Source organism: Ascaphus truei, chromosome 9 (assembly GCF_040206685.1).
Source record: "Ascaphus truei isolate aAscTru1 chromosome 9, aAscTru1.hap1, whole genome shotgun sequence".
In the NCBI taxonomy this organism is placed as follows: Eukaryota; Metazoa; Chordata; class Amphibia; order Anura; family Ascaphidae; genus Ascaphus; species Ascaphus truei.
In genome coordinates, this window is record NC_134491.1 from 59,720,619 (window position 1) to 59,740,196 (window position 19,578).

General features: G+C 44.0%; 1 protein-coding gene across 3 annotated transcripts in view; it reads left to right on the forward strand.

Annotated features, from left to right (window-relative positions):
* The first annotated feature begins 2,420 nt into the window (after window positions 1–2,420).
* SAMD4A (sterile alpha motif domain containing 4A) overlaps window positions 2,421–19,578 on the forward strand; it is a 147,496-nt gene continuing 130,338 nt past the window's right edge. Inside the window, exons 1-2 of one of the 3 annotated variants that reach the window (XM_075615144.1) lie at window positions 2,421–2,492; window positions 14,989–15,460. In XM_075615144.1, the coding sequence (XP_075471259.1) occupies window positions 15,265–15,460 (196 nt within the window). In that variant the 5' untranslated portion in view covers window positions 2,421–2,492; window positions 14,989–15,264. Of the gene's footprint in view, window positions 2,493–13,386; window positions 13,571–14,988; window positions 15,461–19,578 lie in introns of those variants that run through there. The other 2 variants (XM_075615143.1, XM_075615145.1) reach the window with 2 other exon arrangements.

Genomic DNA, 19,578 nt, shown 5'->3' on the forward strand with positions numbered 1-19,578 from the left:
AATAGTTCATTATTTGTTCCAAGACAATCATATGGTGGGCCTGCAAATTATTTCAGCTGGTGCTTATTATTTAAGTGATTATACCTATCACAAACACTGTTGCATAATCCTTTCATGGCAAACATGTACATTGTAAACACTACAATTCCATATAATATTGAATTACGTGACAAATATTTGCCACTTACTCAAAGCAGGCAGAGGGCCCTCAACTACTTTTCAAACGTGAGATGTGTGGGGATCCGCCTATAGAATGCTCCTGATTTTTCTCTGTACTGAGATCTGGGGGTAAGTGAAAGAAGGCTGGAGTGGAGATCCCATCGGTTCAGTTGCAATGGCTCTGTAGTTTTCATATCACACACTAGATGGTATATTGTTCCAGCATTGTAGAAACTGCCTGGCTTGCTTATTCTTAATCAAAAGCATGGACAGACACAATACAGTTTTACCTTTTTTTTTGTATTACATTCAACCTGCTGGGTGCAGAGATAAATATAATACAAACCTAGTCGTAAATCATTTGCAAAGTAATGGGTCGCCGGTTCCGCACACTAGAAATTAAAATGTATAAACTTTTTGAGTTCTTAATTTTTTTTTTTTTTTTTACAAGTCTTGACCTCCATATTACGTATGTCAGTTGCAACAGTTCTAAATGTACATTTGCATTGTTCTCTATTAGAATGAGATGGTATAAATGTATAGGCTCGTATCATACACACTGAACAAAAAGCATTTGAGGTTTTATATCCTTTTAATATCAAGGCCTCTAGCTTAGGGCAATGAAAAACACATCACCATCTGTATAGTACACACATAATGGCCTACATCTGAGTATGATTTTCTGTGTGTGCCAACTCCCAACCAAAGGAGTGTTTCATTGCTATCATTCAGATTTAAATAAAGTCTCTTTTTAATGCGCTGTAATTCTGCACAAGGAATGAAAATACAAATCTTTACAAAAGTGGCCTCACAGTCTACTTATGAGGATTTAGGAGGGAGAGAGGCCACAGTTTAGGTAGTAGTGTCCTTTTAAAATAAAAATATCACATGTGAGCACATTCACACGTCTCAGACAGGTCTGCAAACCTGCCTTACCCATTATTTATTGGGATACAGCGCTTCCACTGCAGCCAGGGATTCTGGGTAATGACATACTAATGAGCGCACAATGATGCCTTTTGCTTCTTATCCATTTTAACACAGGGCCCTATAGGTTTATGCCTGCTGCATTACACAGCTTTTCAGCACAGCCTGGGTTCAACAAGTGCAGAGCCAGTAACCCTACTCACAGATAGCTGTTTTTGCCTTTTAGGTCTCATCAGTGTGATGGTTATACTGGCTTTGCAATGTGAAGCTAGAAGCGGTTCAACCCCACATTAAATAAGTTATGGTGGGTAAAAAAGTGACACAAACCCTCCTTACATATTTTGTAACAGCGGTGGGTGTGGCACTTTCTGTAACAAGCCTTCCCACTGGTGTCACTGAGCACTTTCAAGGTGACGATTCCTTCAGGTTGACAAAGAAATGTGATGAAACCACAACATAATCTGTTCCTTATAGATTTTAACGTCTCCTTACAGATACGATTATTGGGACACGGCCCTCCTTACCTACTGTAACAATGCATATTGTTTGATATTTTATTGTTTTCATCCTTCACCCCTAATTTGCTGTGCTACGGAAGATGTTAGCACGTTATAAATACATGACAAGTTATGAAAACCAGTGTGTACTGGGTATTCCAGGACCTTTGTATTGTGCTTTTTCATTGTTTAATAATGGTGGTTGACACTTCATGGATAGCGACAATTAAATGCATACACAAATGTGTGCACAAAATGTACTGTATGTATGCGTAACCCACAAGACCGGACACAATGTTTTCCCATGAACTCATGCTGTTATATACTACAACACTTTACAAAATCTCGCCTTTGTGTTATTGTTTATTTCTGCAACTAAAAATATCACTTGGGAGCATATTTCACAAGTCTCAGACAGATCTGCAACCCTGCATTCTCCATCAAAGCTACAAAGTAACTGGCACTACCAAGGATCTTCATAACTACAGATGCCTGCAGAATATATGCATATATAGGCAAACAAGACACGCTAAGGCCAAATATTACACTGACAATCTTCACCAGAATACATCAAGTCCAGCAAATTTCTGTCATCAACCACCGTGTAATATCACTAAGGAGGATATTACTCTGACAAATCTCACTGACATTGCAAATGCATTCAATGAATACTTTGTGGGGTGTGCAACTAACTTATTAGCAAAATGCAACCCGAACGGCAAACATGAAGCTCAGTCTTGGAGAACCCCTATAGCCCCACCCTCTCCCAACACTGCTCACAATGTTCAATGTGTCCCAGTATCCGAAGAGATTACACACGCACTCCTGAAACTAAAACTAAGCCGTCAATGTGGACCTGACCTACTGCAATCTAAGTTCCTACAACTTGGTGCCTCAGCCATTGCCAAGGTAAGCTTCAATACACATGTATGCGGATGACGCAATCCTATATGCATACAGTCCTAGCCTCTCCGACCTTGAACAGGTACTTCAATCTGATTTTTTGAGACTTAAAATTTGGATTTGTCAAAACAAACTGTTTTTAAGCACTGACCAATGACGGAGCTTTACATCAGAACCAGCTCTAATGCCATCCTAGCCCCTGTTACTAGTTTTAAATATCTGGGTATATGGTTTGACTCCCATTTAACATTTTGGGTGGCACATTGATACTCTGACATCCAAAACCTATGCCAAACTAGGTGTGCTTTATATTAACAAATCCTCCCTAAGCCCGCTGGTCAGAACGCACATCGCACAGCAGAGTCTAATGCCAATTATAGACCATGGCAGGTGTATGCAAAGGTTCCTTCATGCGCCCCCTGTCTCCTCTCCCCTCCGGCTTGCACCCCTCTTCCTCTTTCCCCCCCCCCCCCTCATGACTTCGGCGTCAAATGATATCGCGGGGTCGTGTGGCGTCACGTGTGGCGTCACTCTGGGTTGCCATGGAGACGTGTCGCCGGCATTTATTTAAAATGCCTTCGGGAGCGTGGGGCCTCTGTAATTGATGTGCCCACCCCCCACTTTGTGCACCCCTGGACTATGGGGACATGGTATATGTTACAGCACTCCAAACTCACCTTGGCAAACTAGACACCCTCTACAATTAAATATGCCTCCAATGTAACCGCAACACACATCACTGCGGAATACTCAAAGACCTAGTTTGGTCATCACTCGAGTCTAGGCGAGAAGTTCACCTTTCCTGTCTTGCCTTTTAACATTTTCTGGGCAAGCTACCCGCCTACTTGAACAAGCTCCTCACCCCTACCACATGCAGCACTTATCATCTGAATCTGGCTCCAAACGATAGTTTGCGGTCCCAAGGTTCAACAAAGTATCCGACCGCACCTCCTTCTTTAACCGATAGCGGCGGATTTTAAAACCTGCCGCCAGGAGGCGCAGCTGTTGCGGCCGCCTCCTTACCTGCCACCCCCCTCCTCCACCTGAATAGCAGCATCTAATGATGCCATGGACGTCACCAATGTGATGTCGCTCGGCGTCACGTTGTCATGGTAACGCGACGTCATGACGTCATTTGATGCTGCGGTTCGGAAGGAGGAGGAGGGCGGCATGTAAGGAACCGTCCGCAACAGATAAAAATGACTTCCCGTTAGGCCCGAGAGCGCGGCAAAAGTATGTGGGGGCAGACATTTTTGCCGCCCCAAAATTTTGCCACCCTAGACCCGGGCCTAATGGGAAATCCACTATTGCTTTTCGAGCACCTCGTACCTGAGACTCCCACAGCCGCCACAAGTCTGTTCTTTCAAAACTAAAGCTCTCACATTTTTAATCTGGTCTGTAACTGTTTCATACGCCTAAAAGATAAAATATGTTAAACAATGTCTTTGTAGATAATGTATAATAACCCTGTTCACTTAATGTAACCATGTATTAATACTTGAAAACGAGAGGTAACTCTCAATGTATTACTTCCTTGTAAAACATTTTATAAATAACTCATTTCTTAGCATACAATTCTGGGAAATGACATGCAAATGAGCACACAGTGGCATCTTTTGCTTCAAATCCATTTTAACGTGGACCCCTATTAGCGTATGCCTGCCGCATTATACAGCTTTACAGCACAGCCTGGGTTAAAGAAGTGCAGAGCCAGTTAACCTTCCCACAGACAGCTCTTCCGACCTTTTGGGTCTCACCAGTGCAAGGCTGGTTATTCTGGCTCTGCAATTTGTTTATTTCTGAAATCACGATGTGTTACAACATACCATTAAGGGAAACATATGTAACTACTGCAAGGTCTTGTTGACGTGATTTTTTTCATCCCCGCTTGTGATAATGAATAACATTTCCCAGTGCAAATATCAATGTTGTTTTTGTGGATTTAAGTGTATGCTGTTGTGTTACCAACTGGTGACATTAGATAAACAATGGTTAAAGTGGATTTCCAGCTGTCACTCCATTTCCTAAAACAGAATAACTCTAGGGCAGTGGTTTCCAACTTTTTTTTGGTTAAGGAACACTATGTGAAATTCTGCGGAACCCCAACCCTCTCTAATAGCATGTCTGAGATCAGATACATTGTAAGGAACCCCAACCCTCTCTAATAGCGCGTCTGAGATCAGATGCATCGTAAGGAACCTCAACCCTCTCTAATAGTGTGTCTGAGATCAGATGCATTGTAAGGAACCCCAACCCTCTCTAATAGTGCGTCTGAGATCAGATGCATCGTAAGGAACCTCAACCCTCTCTAATAGTGTGTCTGAGATCAGATGCATTGTAAGGAACCCCAACCCTCTCTAATAGTGCGTCTGAGATCAGATACATTGTAAGGAACCCCAACCCTCTCTAATAGCGCGTCTGAGATCAGATGCATCGTAAGGAACCTCAACCCTCTCTAATAGTGTGTCTGAGATCAGATGCATTGTAAGGAACCCCAACCCTCTCTAATAGTGCGTCTGAGATCAGATGCATTGTAAGGAACCCCAACCCTCTCTAATAGCGCGTCTGAGATCAGATGCATTGTAAATTCGTCTGTATTTGGTACAATTTTTAAATGACCTGAAAATTGCAGGGAACCCTCTAGGGATACCAGGGGAACCCAAGGTTTTCTAGGAACCCCTGTTGAAAAACACTGCTCTAGAATGTATTTTCATGCATCGCAATGAAAATGTAATGAAATATATCACTATTCTAAAATATAATTTAGCCACACCCCTGCATGCGCACATAGCAAAGGTCCAGTGTAGTCATAATGTACATACATCTTTATTGCCTGTTCTGCTTAAAAACCCCATAGTCACATACTAATATATATATATCATTTGAGTCTGTAATCGGTTAAAACAGTGAAGGCACTTTTTACATAAAGGCTTTCATTCATCACAGAGCAGAAATGCAAAGAGAGAAGGAACATTACAAAGGAAGTTTTTGCAGCTGAAGGCTTGGATTCATATTACAGAAAATGCATTCCTTCTGCCCTTGTAGTGTAACCCCTTCACTGCCCGAGAGGCCTGCAGCACGCTGTTCTACGCGGTGTGGGCAGGGTGGTGTTTAAGGCGGCATTTTAAACTAGCTCATTCTTTTTAACTTGGAAAAACTATACACCGATGTACATTGCTTTATCGCATTTTTATTATCTTGTATAGCTTGATCCTTGTTAAAAGATCAAATAATATAAATCGGCCAGAGTGATATGTACTAATATTATTGCGTTTTTTTCCTGATGTTGGAGTTGGCAAAACTCCCTAAGGCAGGGGTCCTCAATGGGTCTGGTTTTCAGGATATCCCTGCTTCAGCAAAGGTGGCTCGACTGAGCCACCTGTGCTGAAGCTGGGACTGACTGAGCCATCTGTGCTGAAGCAGGGATATCCTGAAAACCATACCTGTTGTGGGGGGGGGGGGGGGGGCGGGAGAGCTTGAGGATTAGAGTTGAGATCCCCTAGCCTAAGGCTTCAGAATAGGGACTTTAATCTTTAGAAAGCATAATTCTCACTGCATCCTTTTTAAATCAGACTTTGCTTATCAAGGCAGGAAAATGAGATGTGTACATATTTTCTGATTCCAAAAAGGGTATGGAAAAAAAACAAAAACAAAAAAACTTTCAATTATTCTCCTGCCTGCACTTGTTACATTGTCTCAAAGGCCACAGAAACCGTTCTGTTTTTTGAATGAGCTTCCAGTGAGTCATTAATGCACCATGTGATTATCCAGCCAAATGTTCTAGTGCTGGGACATAGGGCATTCCATGAAACCTAAGCAGGGTTTATTCTATGTCTGCTCTCATCAGATCGTCCACACTCCCTTTGGGTGGGGAGAGTCCAGGCTTTTAGACGCTGTGACTTCAAATAAAACTTTGTGATGTCCACATAGAAGTGCAAATATTCTGTTCAAGTGTATTATTCTGCAAAAAGAAGTATATTATTTATTTATTTATTTATTATAAATATTATATTTTATAAAATAAATAAATAAATAAATAAATAAGTATATGGTCTTGATAAGAAAATCACAAAGTGCGCTACACCCACAAACATATATTGGGAGACTAAAAAGAGAGAACAATAATAGTGTAACATGTAAAAAAAAAAAAAATCATGTAATTCGCAGCAAATAAAAATCGTACTCACAAACATCAGATACAATCGCATTTAGTACTGACCCTTCTCAGGAGCGGTGACCTCTTGGCTTCACTTCTGTGGCTGGAGTCTAGTTGGCGATACTTCACCTTGGCCGTCATACCTTATTATAAATACTTTTTTTTTTTCCTCCATGTAAACTAACAACCCCACCAAAAACGTTATTTACTATTGCTCCTTAAGCAGAATCAGATGTTGAGCTTGAAGACTGAGCTGCTGATTGGGCCGTCCTGTGCTGAAACGGGGATATCCTTCAAATCTGACCTGTTGAAGGACTGGAGTCTTTTGGACTGGAGAACCCCTGGTGTGGGGGAATCTACTTGTCTAGGACGGAATCATTCCCTACATTGGATAACCACTAGTTTTAAAGATCCTAACGAATGAACATTTGAAGCACCATGTCTGTAATATATGGCTTGAGGAGATGTCCTGGCTGAGGAGACTTGAGGTTGTTATTTGGGATGCATATTCGTTCCAAAAGCATGTTCCACTGATGTCACAGTTACTGATTGGTTTGTCAGCAAGGAAGTAGTCAGCTGTCCTTTGTTCCCGATGCAGGGATCCCTGAGTCAAATTTATTTAATCTCACCACTGCGTGATAGTCATTTACTGGAAGGCCCTCTCACTGCAACGTGTTTGTATTTTACATGCCTGTAACCTTTCCTGCACCGGAATGAGACATTTGAACGCAGCCGTTTCGCCGCGTCCAATTGGCCATCAGTGCTTCGCCACGACTCACCCCGCAGTCGATCCGCCGGAATCCCAGCCCCCGGTCGCTTCTATGGTATGTTTTATTATTGTTTAGGTCAGGTGGTTAATTTAAGGGGTTTTCGCGCCTAGGGTAGGGGGTTCACTTAAGGTGTTTTATGGTAAGGGGTTAGTGTAGGGGTTTTTAGGGCAAGGGCTTAGGGTAGAGAGTTTATGGTAAGGGCTTAGGGTAAGCGGTTTAAGGGTAGGGGGTTTTAGGGTAGGGGTTTTTAGGATAGGGGGTTTCAGGATTAGGGTAGTGGATTTTAGGGTAAGGACTTAGGGTAGGAGGGTTTAGGGTAGGGAGTTTTAGGGTAAGGGCTTAAGGTAGGAGTTTTTTTTGGTTTAGGGTAGTGGATTTTAGGTTAAAGGCTTAGGGTAGTGGGTTTTAGGGTAAGGGCTTAAAGTAGGGGGTTTTAGGGTAAGGGCTTATGGTAGGGGGTTTTAGGGTAAGGGCTTAGGGTAGTGGGTTTTAGGGTAAGGGCTTAGGGTAGTGGGTTTTAGGGTAAGGGCTTAGGGTATTGGGTTTTAGGGTAAGGGCTTAGGGTATTGGGTTTTAGGGTAAGGGCTTAGGGTAGGGGGGTTTAAGGTAAGGCACTTACTTTAGCGGCGAAGTGGCCGGCATTAGCAGCTTCCAGCCGTGGGGTGAGTCACAGCGAAGCATCGTGACCAAATGTCCTAGACTGCCCGGCTACCTAGAGAGGTTACATCGGTGTAGTGTGTATATGGCTACTCCGGATGATTTACCTTGACTCAGGGTGCTGGAATTCAAGCGGTTGGGCGATGAGGTAGCAAAGTTGTATAATAATGGGCGCCAGGAACTTTTATAGCACTGTCATTAATTCGTGTCCCCAATCACAGGGACCCGCTCATCCATATATTAACACGTTGCTACTGGCGGATTTCCCATTATGCCCGGGCCTAGGGCGACAACATTTGGGGCCGCCATACAAAGTCACGTGCCGTTCGAGCATACGCCATCGGAGTTTGGCGTATGCGCGACTGGCAACATGATGTCACATGGCATTCCGTTGCCATCAAATGGCACATGGCATGCAATGACACTGAAAGAGGAGCGCGGCAGGTAAGTGCCAACAGGTGGCATTTTTTAAAATCCGCCACTGCACGTTGCACTGTATTTTACCCCAGACATACATGAATTCTGTTCTTCGATCAGTGCCCTTGCTTAACACTTGAATGAAGGTACATATCTTGGTTCCTTACTGTGATAAGACCCGGGCTCTCTTCCCAATAGTTGTGGAGCCTCATTATTTTGGTAACACTAGGCACATTGGGGATCCTAGCAGGTCCTGTATACGTTACCCAATACCTTTAGCCGATATTGTTACTGCCACTATCACTTCAGCCTGAGAGGAATGTATTTCCATATCTGCGGTTAGAGCTGATCCGCCAGCATCCGGGACTCCTTGTTACCGAGGTCCCTGTGGCGCGTGGCGTTTCATACTTAACACTTATCTTTGGATTCCCTAAGTCTTCTCTAGGGATTCTAACACAGTCCCTATCTAGAACATAACAACGTAGTGGGACCTGGTCTATTCTATTACCTTATGAACATTGGTGTCTACTCGCCCCCGAGGCTCCTCTCCTCATGTCCTACTGGAACCTAACCTTCCAAAACAGTCTCTCCTCCTTAGATACCCCTGCATGACGTCTGGATCCCCATAGCACCCTAGGGCAGGCCTAGCCTACACGAACACTGCTAGTAACCCTTTAGGTGGGGGGTTACATGTATAGGTCTCACACATGATTTTGGTCTTGGTTTATGCTTTGCTTTTTGTGTTTAATGTATAATGTGGGTGCAGTGGACACAATGCAACCAGCAATGTGTGATGTGTCATATAGTTTCTTAACACCTATTTTCATCCTCAATTAACTGCAGTCCTTCACTTTGTCTAACATGGTAAGACTCTGTGTTCCTTTGGACTATTTGCATCTTTTATGAAACTAAAGTGGCCCAAAATCTGACTCTAGTTTGCAGTTGATACAGCTAACTTTTCCTGGATGAGGCTGCCTGCTATTATTGTATAATGACAAATGAAATAAAAATATAACACTGATTTTTTAAAAATACGATTTAGAAAACTAGTTTATAAAGCCTTCAATGAAAGTGTTTCCATGGTTACTGAGGATTCTCGGGCTGAGGTTTTCTTGTTGCAAAGTAGGTGCAAATAGTAGAATTGTTTTTTCTGTAATAAATGTAGTACTTTCTAACTCAAGTGTTTTTTAACCTTTTTTTGGTAAAGGAACCCTATAATTATATTGTGAGATTCTGAGGAACCCCAACCCTCTCTAATACTGTTGAGTGTCTGAGATCAGATGCATTGTAAGGAACCCCAACCCTCTCTAATAGCACGTCTGAGATCAGATGCATTTTAGGGAACCCCAACCCTCTCTAATAGCGCGTCTGAGATCAGATGCATTGTAAGGCTACGGTTGCTGGAAAAATCAAATTGAGATGACTTCCAGCAATTGCTATCAAGCCGTCACGCCGCGCTTACTTTAAGCGCACGCGACGGCAGCAATGCATTTGTTTTGACGCAACGTCGCTATCGCCGGCACTATAAGCGCGGCCTACGGAACCACAACCCTCTCTAATAGCGCGCCAAACATCAGATGTATTGTTCATTCTTCTGCATTTGGAACTATTTGCAAATGAACCGAACATTACAGAGAACCCTTTAGGGATGCTCGGAACCTCTGCTGAAAAACACGGTTCTAACTCATTTTAAAATATCATTCCTTTACCCCCAACTCCTGTGTTTTGTCTGGTCCCCGCCCGTGCTCTCATTCTCATACACAAGCATAGAGCAACACATTTAAATGTGAGCAAATGAAAATAATGGAGCAGTATGACTCACAAAAATGCGTATGGTAATATATTTTCAACTGTTACAGCAGATGAATACAAAGCAAACCAGACTTGCATTTCAGGGCATCCTTGGAAATGGCAGGATTCAAATATTATTTCTGCTTTCAATAACCTTTCTTAAAGGGACATGTTTTGCTGAAAGTACAATATAGTCTGTGCTACGCGAGTGCGATGAAAAGTGCCATGTTTTGCCTGGGGCTGGAATAATAATAATAATAATAGCATGTTCTTGTATAGCGCTGCTAGTTGTACGCAGCGCTTTACAGAGACATTTTGCAGGCTGAGGTCCCTGCCCCGTGGAGCTTACAATCTATTTTTTGGCGCCTGAGGCACAGGGAGATAAAGTGACTTGCCCAAGGTCACAAGGAGCTGACACCGGGAATTGAACCAGGCTCACCTGCTACTCACTGAGCCACTCCACTGTTTACATCTGGGGTGGGCAACGTTAGTCCTCTAGGGCCACCAACAGGTCAGGTTTTCAGGATTTGTTTTAGAAGGGCGTCACAGTTTATGTGGTGAATAAACTCTGGATGAATAGCCGTTTTTGTTAACAAAAGTAAAACTATCCTTGTTGCATTTTCAAATATTACATTTTCACCCTTTGCATTGACGAACTCTGTTTTTATCTATAGTAAGAGGTAAGTTTTCCAGCTAATTTGCAAGTTCTCCCTAAACTTTATAGATGTTAGAAATTAAAGTTTACCCATCCAAAAGGTTTTTCCTGCTGATACGCCAGTCGACGATTGATAAAATTGGTGGATTGCATGAAAGTTCCAAATCTGGTATTTTAATAACTCCATAACTCAGGGGTTTCTAGGAACCCTTGGGTTCCCCGGGTATCCCTAAAGGGTTCTCTGCACTCTTCAGGTCATTTGGAAATCGTACCAAATATAGAAGAATTTACAATGCATCTGATCTCAGACGCGCTATTAGAGAGGGTTGGGGTTCCTTGCAATGTATCTGATCTCAGACGCGCTATTAGGGAGGGTTGGGGTTCCTTACAATGCATCTGATCTTAGACGCGCTATTAGAGAGAGTTGGGGTTCCTTACAAAGCATCTGATCTCAGACGCGCTATTAGAGAGAGTTGGGGTTCCTTAAAAAGCATCTGATCTCAGACGCGCTATTAGAGAGGGTTGGGGTTCCTCAGAATTTCACGATATAATTATAGGGTTCCTTAACCAAAAAAGTTTAAGAAAACAATACTATAACTCTTTGGCTTGATAACAAGCAGCCATGGTTGATTTCATTCCAGGTCCTAAAATGTATACATGAATCTAATATATATTCTATTTTCCCATGATGTCTCCTATTATTGTGTCACGTGTACTACTGCTGGGAAGCGCTATGTACCTGGATGGTGCTCTACAAATAAGGATATACATATATTAAACATCATTGGGACCTGTAGTTATAAACTTGCAAAAGAACCAAATTTAGGGACACTTGATTACCGTAATCCAATGCAAAATAGTAAATAGCCGACAGATGGCTAGAAAACTTCCAATCTCTCCCCCCCCATTTTGCAACCACTGCATGGAGATTAGGCCTGCTGGCCTGTGTTCCTTCCTGCTTATTTCTTCGCCACACCTCCAGCCCACACTGGCCCATTCTACGCTTAGAAAGGAAAGCGGTTGCTAAAATCGAATTGTTCAGTCCCAACGAATTCCGAGCAAATGCAGGGCCATCTCACTGACACTTGGCAACGATGACAGAACGGTGGCACATCCCACGTGCCACTGTAAAACCCATTTGGTCTTTAACCTGGAGATCTAATAACATGCAACAATAACAACTGTCATTTTCAATAGGGCTGCAGCTTAGTCTTCCATTGAACTGCATTCACTTCTAGAAAGAAGGGGGGGGGGAGAATACACAGTTCATCTACTTATAGAGTTCTGGTTTATATTTGAAGATTTCAACAACGAATCTCAGGCATGTTGCACTAAAACAGGATTAAGGGATGAATTAAGGGCTACAAACTGTTGAGCTTCAGCGGTGGCAACCAACAAGTGTTAATTAAAAATAAAAAGGAAAGGATCAAGAGGGGGTAATATTTCAACAGTCCAGGTGCCCTTTACCCACCCCCTGTCCTTTGCCAACCTCCCCTGTCCACTGCCAACCCCTTGTCCTCTGCCCACCTGCCCTGTCCTCTGCCCACCCCCTGTCCTTTGCCAACCTCCCCTGTCCTCTGCCAACCCCCTGTCCTTTGCCTACCCCCTGTCCTCTGCTCACCTCCCCTGTCCACCCCCCTCCCCTATCATTTACCCCCATCCTTTGTCCACCCCTCGTTTTTTTTCCACCCCCCATTTTTTGTCCACCCCCCTGTCCTTTGCCCACCCCCCTGTCCTCTGCCCACCCCGTCCTCTGCCTACCCTGGCCTCTGTCCACTCCTCCCCCCTGTCCTTTGCCCACCCCCGTCCATTGCCCACCCCCTGTCCTCTGCCCACACTTCCCCGTCCTCTGCCCACTCCCCCCTGTCCTCTGCCCACCCCCCCTGTCCTCTGCCCTCCCCGTCCTTTGCCCACACCACACTCCCCCCTGTCCTCTGCCCACAACCTGTCCTTTGCCCCCCCCCCCCCCCCCGTCCTCTGCCCACCCCTGTCTTTTGGCCACACCCAGTCCTCTGCCCACTCCCCCCCTGTCCTCTGCTCACCCCGTCCTTTGCCCACCCCGTCCTCTGCCCACCCTCCCCCCCTGTCCTCTGCCCACCCCTGTCCTTTGGCCACCTCCCTGTCCTCTGCCCACACTCCCCGTCCTCTGCCCACCCTCTGTCCTCTGCCCACACCTCCCCGTCCTCTGCCCACCCCCTGTCCTCTGCCCACACCCCCCCTGTCCTCTGCCCACCCCCTGTCCTCTGCCCACACCCCCCCTGTCCTCTGCCCACCCCCTGTCCTCTGCCCAGACTCCCCCCCCCCCTGTCCTTTGCGGTCTCCCCTCCCAGTGCCTGCGAAGGCCTCAGCAGGAGAAGGAATGCGACCCGCTCCTCCCTGGTGATCCCTTCTCTATTTTGGTGCCTCTCTAACCCCCCCCCCCCCCCCAGTGTCTCTCGCTGCCGAGCCCATGACGTAATGGTTTATGGTAATTATTAGCATGTGGGAAGCTGGGGCTGGCGCTCCCTGCTCCGGAGTGTGTGCGAGTGAGGGGGACAGATGCTTCTGCTCAACATGGCAAAGCCCAGGGAGGCAGAGCAACAGCTCACATAGCTGCAGCGAGCAGCAGGTCACAAGCAGCGCCATGCACGGGGGCCAGGTAGGTTGGCTTTATTTAATATGGGGGGGGGGGGGGGGAGAGTGTGTGTGTGTGTGTGTGTGTGTGTGTGTGTGTGTGTGTGTGTGTGTGTGTGTGTGTGTGTGTGTGTGTGTGTGTGTGTGTGTGTGTGTGTGTGTGTGTGTGTGTGTGTGTGTGTGTGTGTGTGTGTGTGTGTGTGTGTGTGTGTGTGTGTCTTTTGCTTTGCGGGGATAATCTGTATTTAAAAAGAAAAAAAAACCAACTCTCCCCTTCATTGATGAAAATGCTCCAGACTTCCTGCTGCTCAATACACATTTACTGATATCCCTATTTAACCCATTCAGGGGTGGGGGTTCTGTGCATTGCATTGCATCTCCTGGCATTGGAGGGGGGTGAGATGTGAGTCTGCTAAACTGATGTGATCTCCTGCCCCTGTTTGGATGAATAATATAAAATGGGGCTGTGATGCCCCTATGTGGGGGTCTCCGTTGTTTTTTACATCTGCTTTTTTTTTTTTACATGCAGTGTAAGGCCGGAATAATAAGCCATAAAGTCTGGATAGAAAATCTATTGCTGCTGGATGCAGATGTGAGCAGATCTGTGCCACAGGTGCACAAAGGGTTACATCTGATCTGATCACTGCACCAAAAAGAGGGGAGAATAAAAAAAAAAAAAACTTAAGTTTCTCCAGCCTGTTACATTTACTGTATACCCATTTTTTTTTCTCGGTCAAACACACCAGTCTAAATTTGCAGCTAGGATCCGGATTGTCTGACTGCAAATATTACATCTCTCCCCCCCCCTCTCTCTCTCCCCCCCTTCTCTCTCTCTCCCCCCCCTCTCTCTCCCCCCTCTCTCTCTCCCCCTTTCTCTCCCCCCCCTCTCTCTCCCCCCCTCTCTCCCCCTCTCTCTCTCCCCCCATCGCTCTCTCTCCCCCCTCTCTCTCCCCCCTCTCTCTCCCCCCGTCTCTCTCTCCCCCCCCCTCTCTCTCCCCCCCTCTCTCTCTCCCCCCTCTTTCTCTCCCCCATCTCTCTCACTCCCCCCCCTCCATCTCTCTCTCTCCCCCCCTCTCTCTCTCCCCCCATCGCTCTCTCTCCCCCCTCTCTCTCCCCCCATCGCTCTCTCTCCCCCCTCTCTCTCCCCCCCTCTCTCTCCCCCCTCTTTCTCTCCCCCATCTCTCTCTCTCCCCCTATCTCTCTCTCTCCCCCCATCTCTCTCCCCCCTCTCTCTCACCCCCCCCTCCACCTCTCTCTCTCCCCCCCTCTCTCCTTTTCAAAAATTCAAATCCTCCATTTTTTTCAGCCTGCAAAAAAAAAAAAAAACCCTAATAAAATAATAATGTGCCCGGTCGCTTTGGGAAAGGATCACGTCGCGTGGAGTCACAGGGCTCTCTTGTAATGTGTGTGTGTGTCACAGCAGATTGTGTTTTATTTTTACAGTTGTGAACATTGCCTTGGAATGCGGGTGTGGAGGGTCCGGTCAGCCACCCAGGGGACAAGAGATCTGGACAAGCACTGCTAAAATAACACAAGTCATCCTACAAAGAGTATGCTTGGGGTGGGGGAGTATACACACATCTGTACATTATTCGGTGCCATGGTGATCTAGATTTGAAGAACAGAACCGAGCAGATCCAAAACTAATATCAAACCCAAGCCAGTTCCGAAGTGCTGGTCTCCCAAACTTCCCCGGATCCTGAAGACCTTTCCATAATCATGATGTTTCGAGATCAAGTAGGAATGCTCTCTGGGTGGTTTAAAGGCTGGAATGAATGCGAGCAGACCGTGGCTCTGCTGTCTCTCCTGAAAAGGGTGAGCAGGACCCAGGCGAGATTCCTGCAGATCTGCCTGCAGCATTCTTTGGTTGATTGCACAGAACTGCACATTCTTGAAGGGGAAGCCAATAATCCGGGTAAGTTTGGGGCAAATTGCTACATATCGTGTCCTAATAATAGCTCATTGGAGTATTTATGATACTGTGTGTATATACTCGTGTGTGTGTGTGTGTGTATATATATATTCACGTGTATTACTGCTATATAAATAAAGACATATATATGTGTGTATATATAAATATATGTATTTACAGAGTATTTTGTTGCATATGTATTGTGTGCCTATCCCTTTATTATATATATATATATAAAATGTATCATGTGTGTATATGTATATATGTATAATGTATATGTATACGTATACACACACATGTTGGGCATACTTTTTGTTTCCTTAATCACTCTTGTAGTAATTTGCTTAGATGTTTAATACCTTGGCGAGTTTGTTGCAGCTCTCCTGATAGATCATTTCGTTTCCATTGGATCAGTGTGGTATTGCAGAGCATTGTTGTCTGACCACACACATCTCAATGAGAAGCAGATTGCCCTCGCTGCCTTTTTATCTTTGACAAGCGATCCCTTTTATTGTCCTCCATAAGCATTACTACTATTCCAATCCATTCACTGCTACAGTGGCATGGAACATTGATTTTCCTCTCATGCAGTTTCTGTGCAATGAGTAAGTCAGGTCACGTAGAGTCTGGATTTTCTGAGCTTTTTGGCAACGTGGCTTGTTTGTTTCAAGCAACATGCAGAATAAACATATAATTATTGTGCAGTGTGGCTTATACTAACGTGATCTACAGTACTGAATACCTTACATTGTAACAGCACAGCCCCAGTATATTTTCTGAACTGTAGCTTAACTGATATTGCAGTATTATGTTCTGTAATGCTTGGTATACATGTAAGGCTATCAATGTGTTAATGGAAATGAACTATGTACTATTAGACATCATAAGTGCGGAAGCTGTCTTGACACTGCTATTAAGCACTTTACAGATATGAATGCACCTTTTTGATTCATAAGGTGTGTGAGTGCTTAAGCAACAAACCACCACACCTTATTAGAATATAAAAGGCACAGTCTGTATAGGCTAAAAGTCTGTCAGTTGTATTCTGTGATAGGTTAAATTCCTTAGGCCTGATTGCAGCAGGAGACACAACAGAGCCCCCAGTGTGTGCACTGAGAAAAGAATGCAGGGTCCTATCCAGCTGTTCCATATTAAAGTACAGAGCCTGCAAGAATTGGCAGCTGTCTATGCTGCCATTAGACGAAGCCATGCGCTTCTTTGCTGTTAGGTCTATGGCAGGGGTTCTCCACCAGTCCCCAAGACCCCCCCCCCCCCCCCCCCAACAAGTCAGATTTTTTGGATATCCCTGCTTCAGCACAGGGTGACTCAGTCAGTCTTTGCTTCAGACCTGGCCTGTTTGGGGGTGGGGGGTTCTTGAGTACTGGAGTTGAGACGGCCTGACCTATGGTATACTTAAAATATTTTTTTTTTGCAAAGCCAACCCAATGTAGTTTTGACTGTAGGGCTATACAAGGAAAATTGCACACACAGATAGTTGACACATGCTGCAACATACTGTATGTCAGACCAGTGAAATATCTCCCTTCTGTCCCCGTATGCCAGGGGTGCTCAACTCCAGTCCTCAAGCCGACCCCCCCCCTCCAACAGGTCAGGTTTTCAGGATATCCCTGCTTCAGCACAGGATAGCCTGAAAACCTGACCTGTTGGAGGGGACGGAGGACTGGAGTTGAGTGGCCCTGACTGAGTACATGTTGCCATAATGTGCATGCAAAAAATGTGTGAACTCTTTAAGTAGACTGTTTAACACCAATATTATTCTGTGGCACAATAGTTTTGATTGATTTGATAAGTACTTTGTATTAGAACAGTGTCATAAATGATCATTTTATGTGAAATATTAAAAGGAATAACTTTTTTAAACTTGTTTACCTTTAGCAAATTCTGTCTTTCAAATGAGGAAAAGGTACGGTAATTCTGTAACTAGTCCTATTTGCATTATACGCATTGTTCCAGAAACCATATATATTAATTGGAACAGGGGTTCTCAACTCCAGTCCTCAAGCCCTCCCAACAGGTTAGGTTTTCAGGATATTCCAGCTTCAGCACAGGTGACTCAATCAGAGGCTCAGTCAAAGGCTGGTGATTGGATCACCTGTGCTGAAGCAAGGTCTGATTGTGCCAACTGTGCTGAAGCAGCGTTATTCTGAAACCTGACCTGTTGGGTGGGGGCGGGGGGGGGGCTTTAGGACTGGAGTTGATCACCCCTGCCTTAAACACCGTTTTTGTATGTTGTAATACCATCCATCAGACAAACGTGTGTTCAATAGTTGTAATACATGAGCTCTCAAGAGCACAGAAGTCTCTTCTTGGGATGGGAAGCCTATAGAATGTATGTGTTTACATAGAGTACTAGGATGAGAGTTAGTCAGAGAAGTTATCTGTTCCACTTGGGTGTGAGTTGTCTGCATGAAGAGCATCCAGTTGACTTAAGTAGAGAATGTGTTACATTGTGTAGTGTGCAGGAATGTTCAAAGTTTTTCTTATCGCTGACCACTTCAATAGTCTTAATGATTGGTTTCGGCAGTTATACTTCTTAGCCATCATTAATACATGTTTCTGTATGTATTATGTATTGTACTGAACCTATTCCTAAAAATGAACCTTCCCCACAGATATGCAGTTAGGCAGTGACAGGCAACAGATTGTAGGACAGAGTTGCATGCAGTACATTTTGGAGGGCTCTATGGACCTCCAATACTGTTTGTGGGGCCTACAGTTTCAGAACCACTGGTGTAATGTTTCCACAATATTGTGTACTTCTCAAAGAGGTACAGTATTGCACCAGGTAGCCTCTCTGTAATAATCCATTCTCTTATGGCTGGGAATGAAACCTGTTGTGAGTAGCTCCTATCTGTAAGATGTGGATTTCACATAAGACAAGTTCACCAATCATGGCATTATCATGATTAATGTATGTCCCTGCCTTAACTAAGGTTAGCATTCATGGGGCTCAGGAAGGTTGATGTGATGGAGTCAACTCAGAGCTGCATCTGATTGTTGGAACTTGTGATAGATCTAGAGCACATCCTTTCTGTACTGGATACTAGACCCTCTAGCACTAAAAGACGTGAAGATTTGGTTCTACTTAGTGTATCCAGTCAAATATATATATATATATTTAGCCACAGAACGATATACTCTATTCGTTTTTGATTATTAAGCTCGGCTAACACAGTACAGATACCTCTACATATACTATGAATAAAATGAAAATAGCCATGTTAGTCCAGTTGCGATAGTGCAGAATAAATGAGTTCTTCAGTATTAGGCGATACCTTTTTTATTTGGACTAACAATTTATGTCATAGGACAAGCTTTCGAGAGTTTTCCTCTCTTCTTCAGGTCAATTTGCTGATCATCATTTTAAAGTTGTTTTAGAGAAATATGGATGTCATTTTCTATGTGACCTAAAATGGGAAGAGCTTTGTATATTCCTTTATCACTAAAGCGGTATTGTGCCCTAAATTGCTTGCATGGTTTAGCCAATGTAGCGACTGTACCAGTGTGACCAAAGACGTCTTTGTAGCAAACCTCAATCAATGAGAATATTGGTAGAAGTGAGTTGTAATTGTGAGTTAAGATTGACCAGTTCTTTTTACTTCAACATACACTGTGATCAATGTGCTGGGATATTTTACTATTATCATCGGTTAATAACAATAAATGTACACTTTTCCTGCCAATTGGAAGAATTGTATCAAACTACAAGTGTTTAACAATATTGCTTTTGCAGTTTGATTGATCATTTAAATATATGGACCTATAATTTGTTCAGTCTACCTGTATATACATGTTCTTTATTAATTAATTCATTGTGTTATTTACTGCATATGTACCTTTAAATATTTGCATCATTTCATGTTAGTAGAATGTATTGTGGGCAACAGAAATTTTTAAATATCAGAAGATTGGGCAATTTTTACTAATTTGCAGTTTAATTTATATTGATCAGCATGTTGACTTAATCTATGCAGGAGAGTTATACATATATTGATTTCCACACAAAGTACATTGCCTCTGCCTCAAATCTTGTGACATGGGAACATGTACTGTAGGCTTTATTTAAACATTTTTTTTATAGATGGTGAGGCAGCACAGAC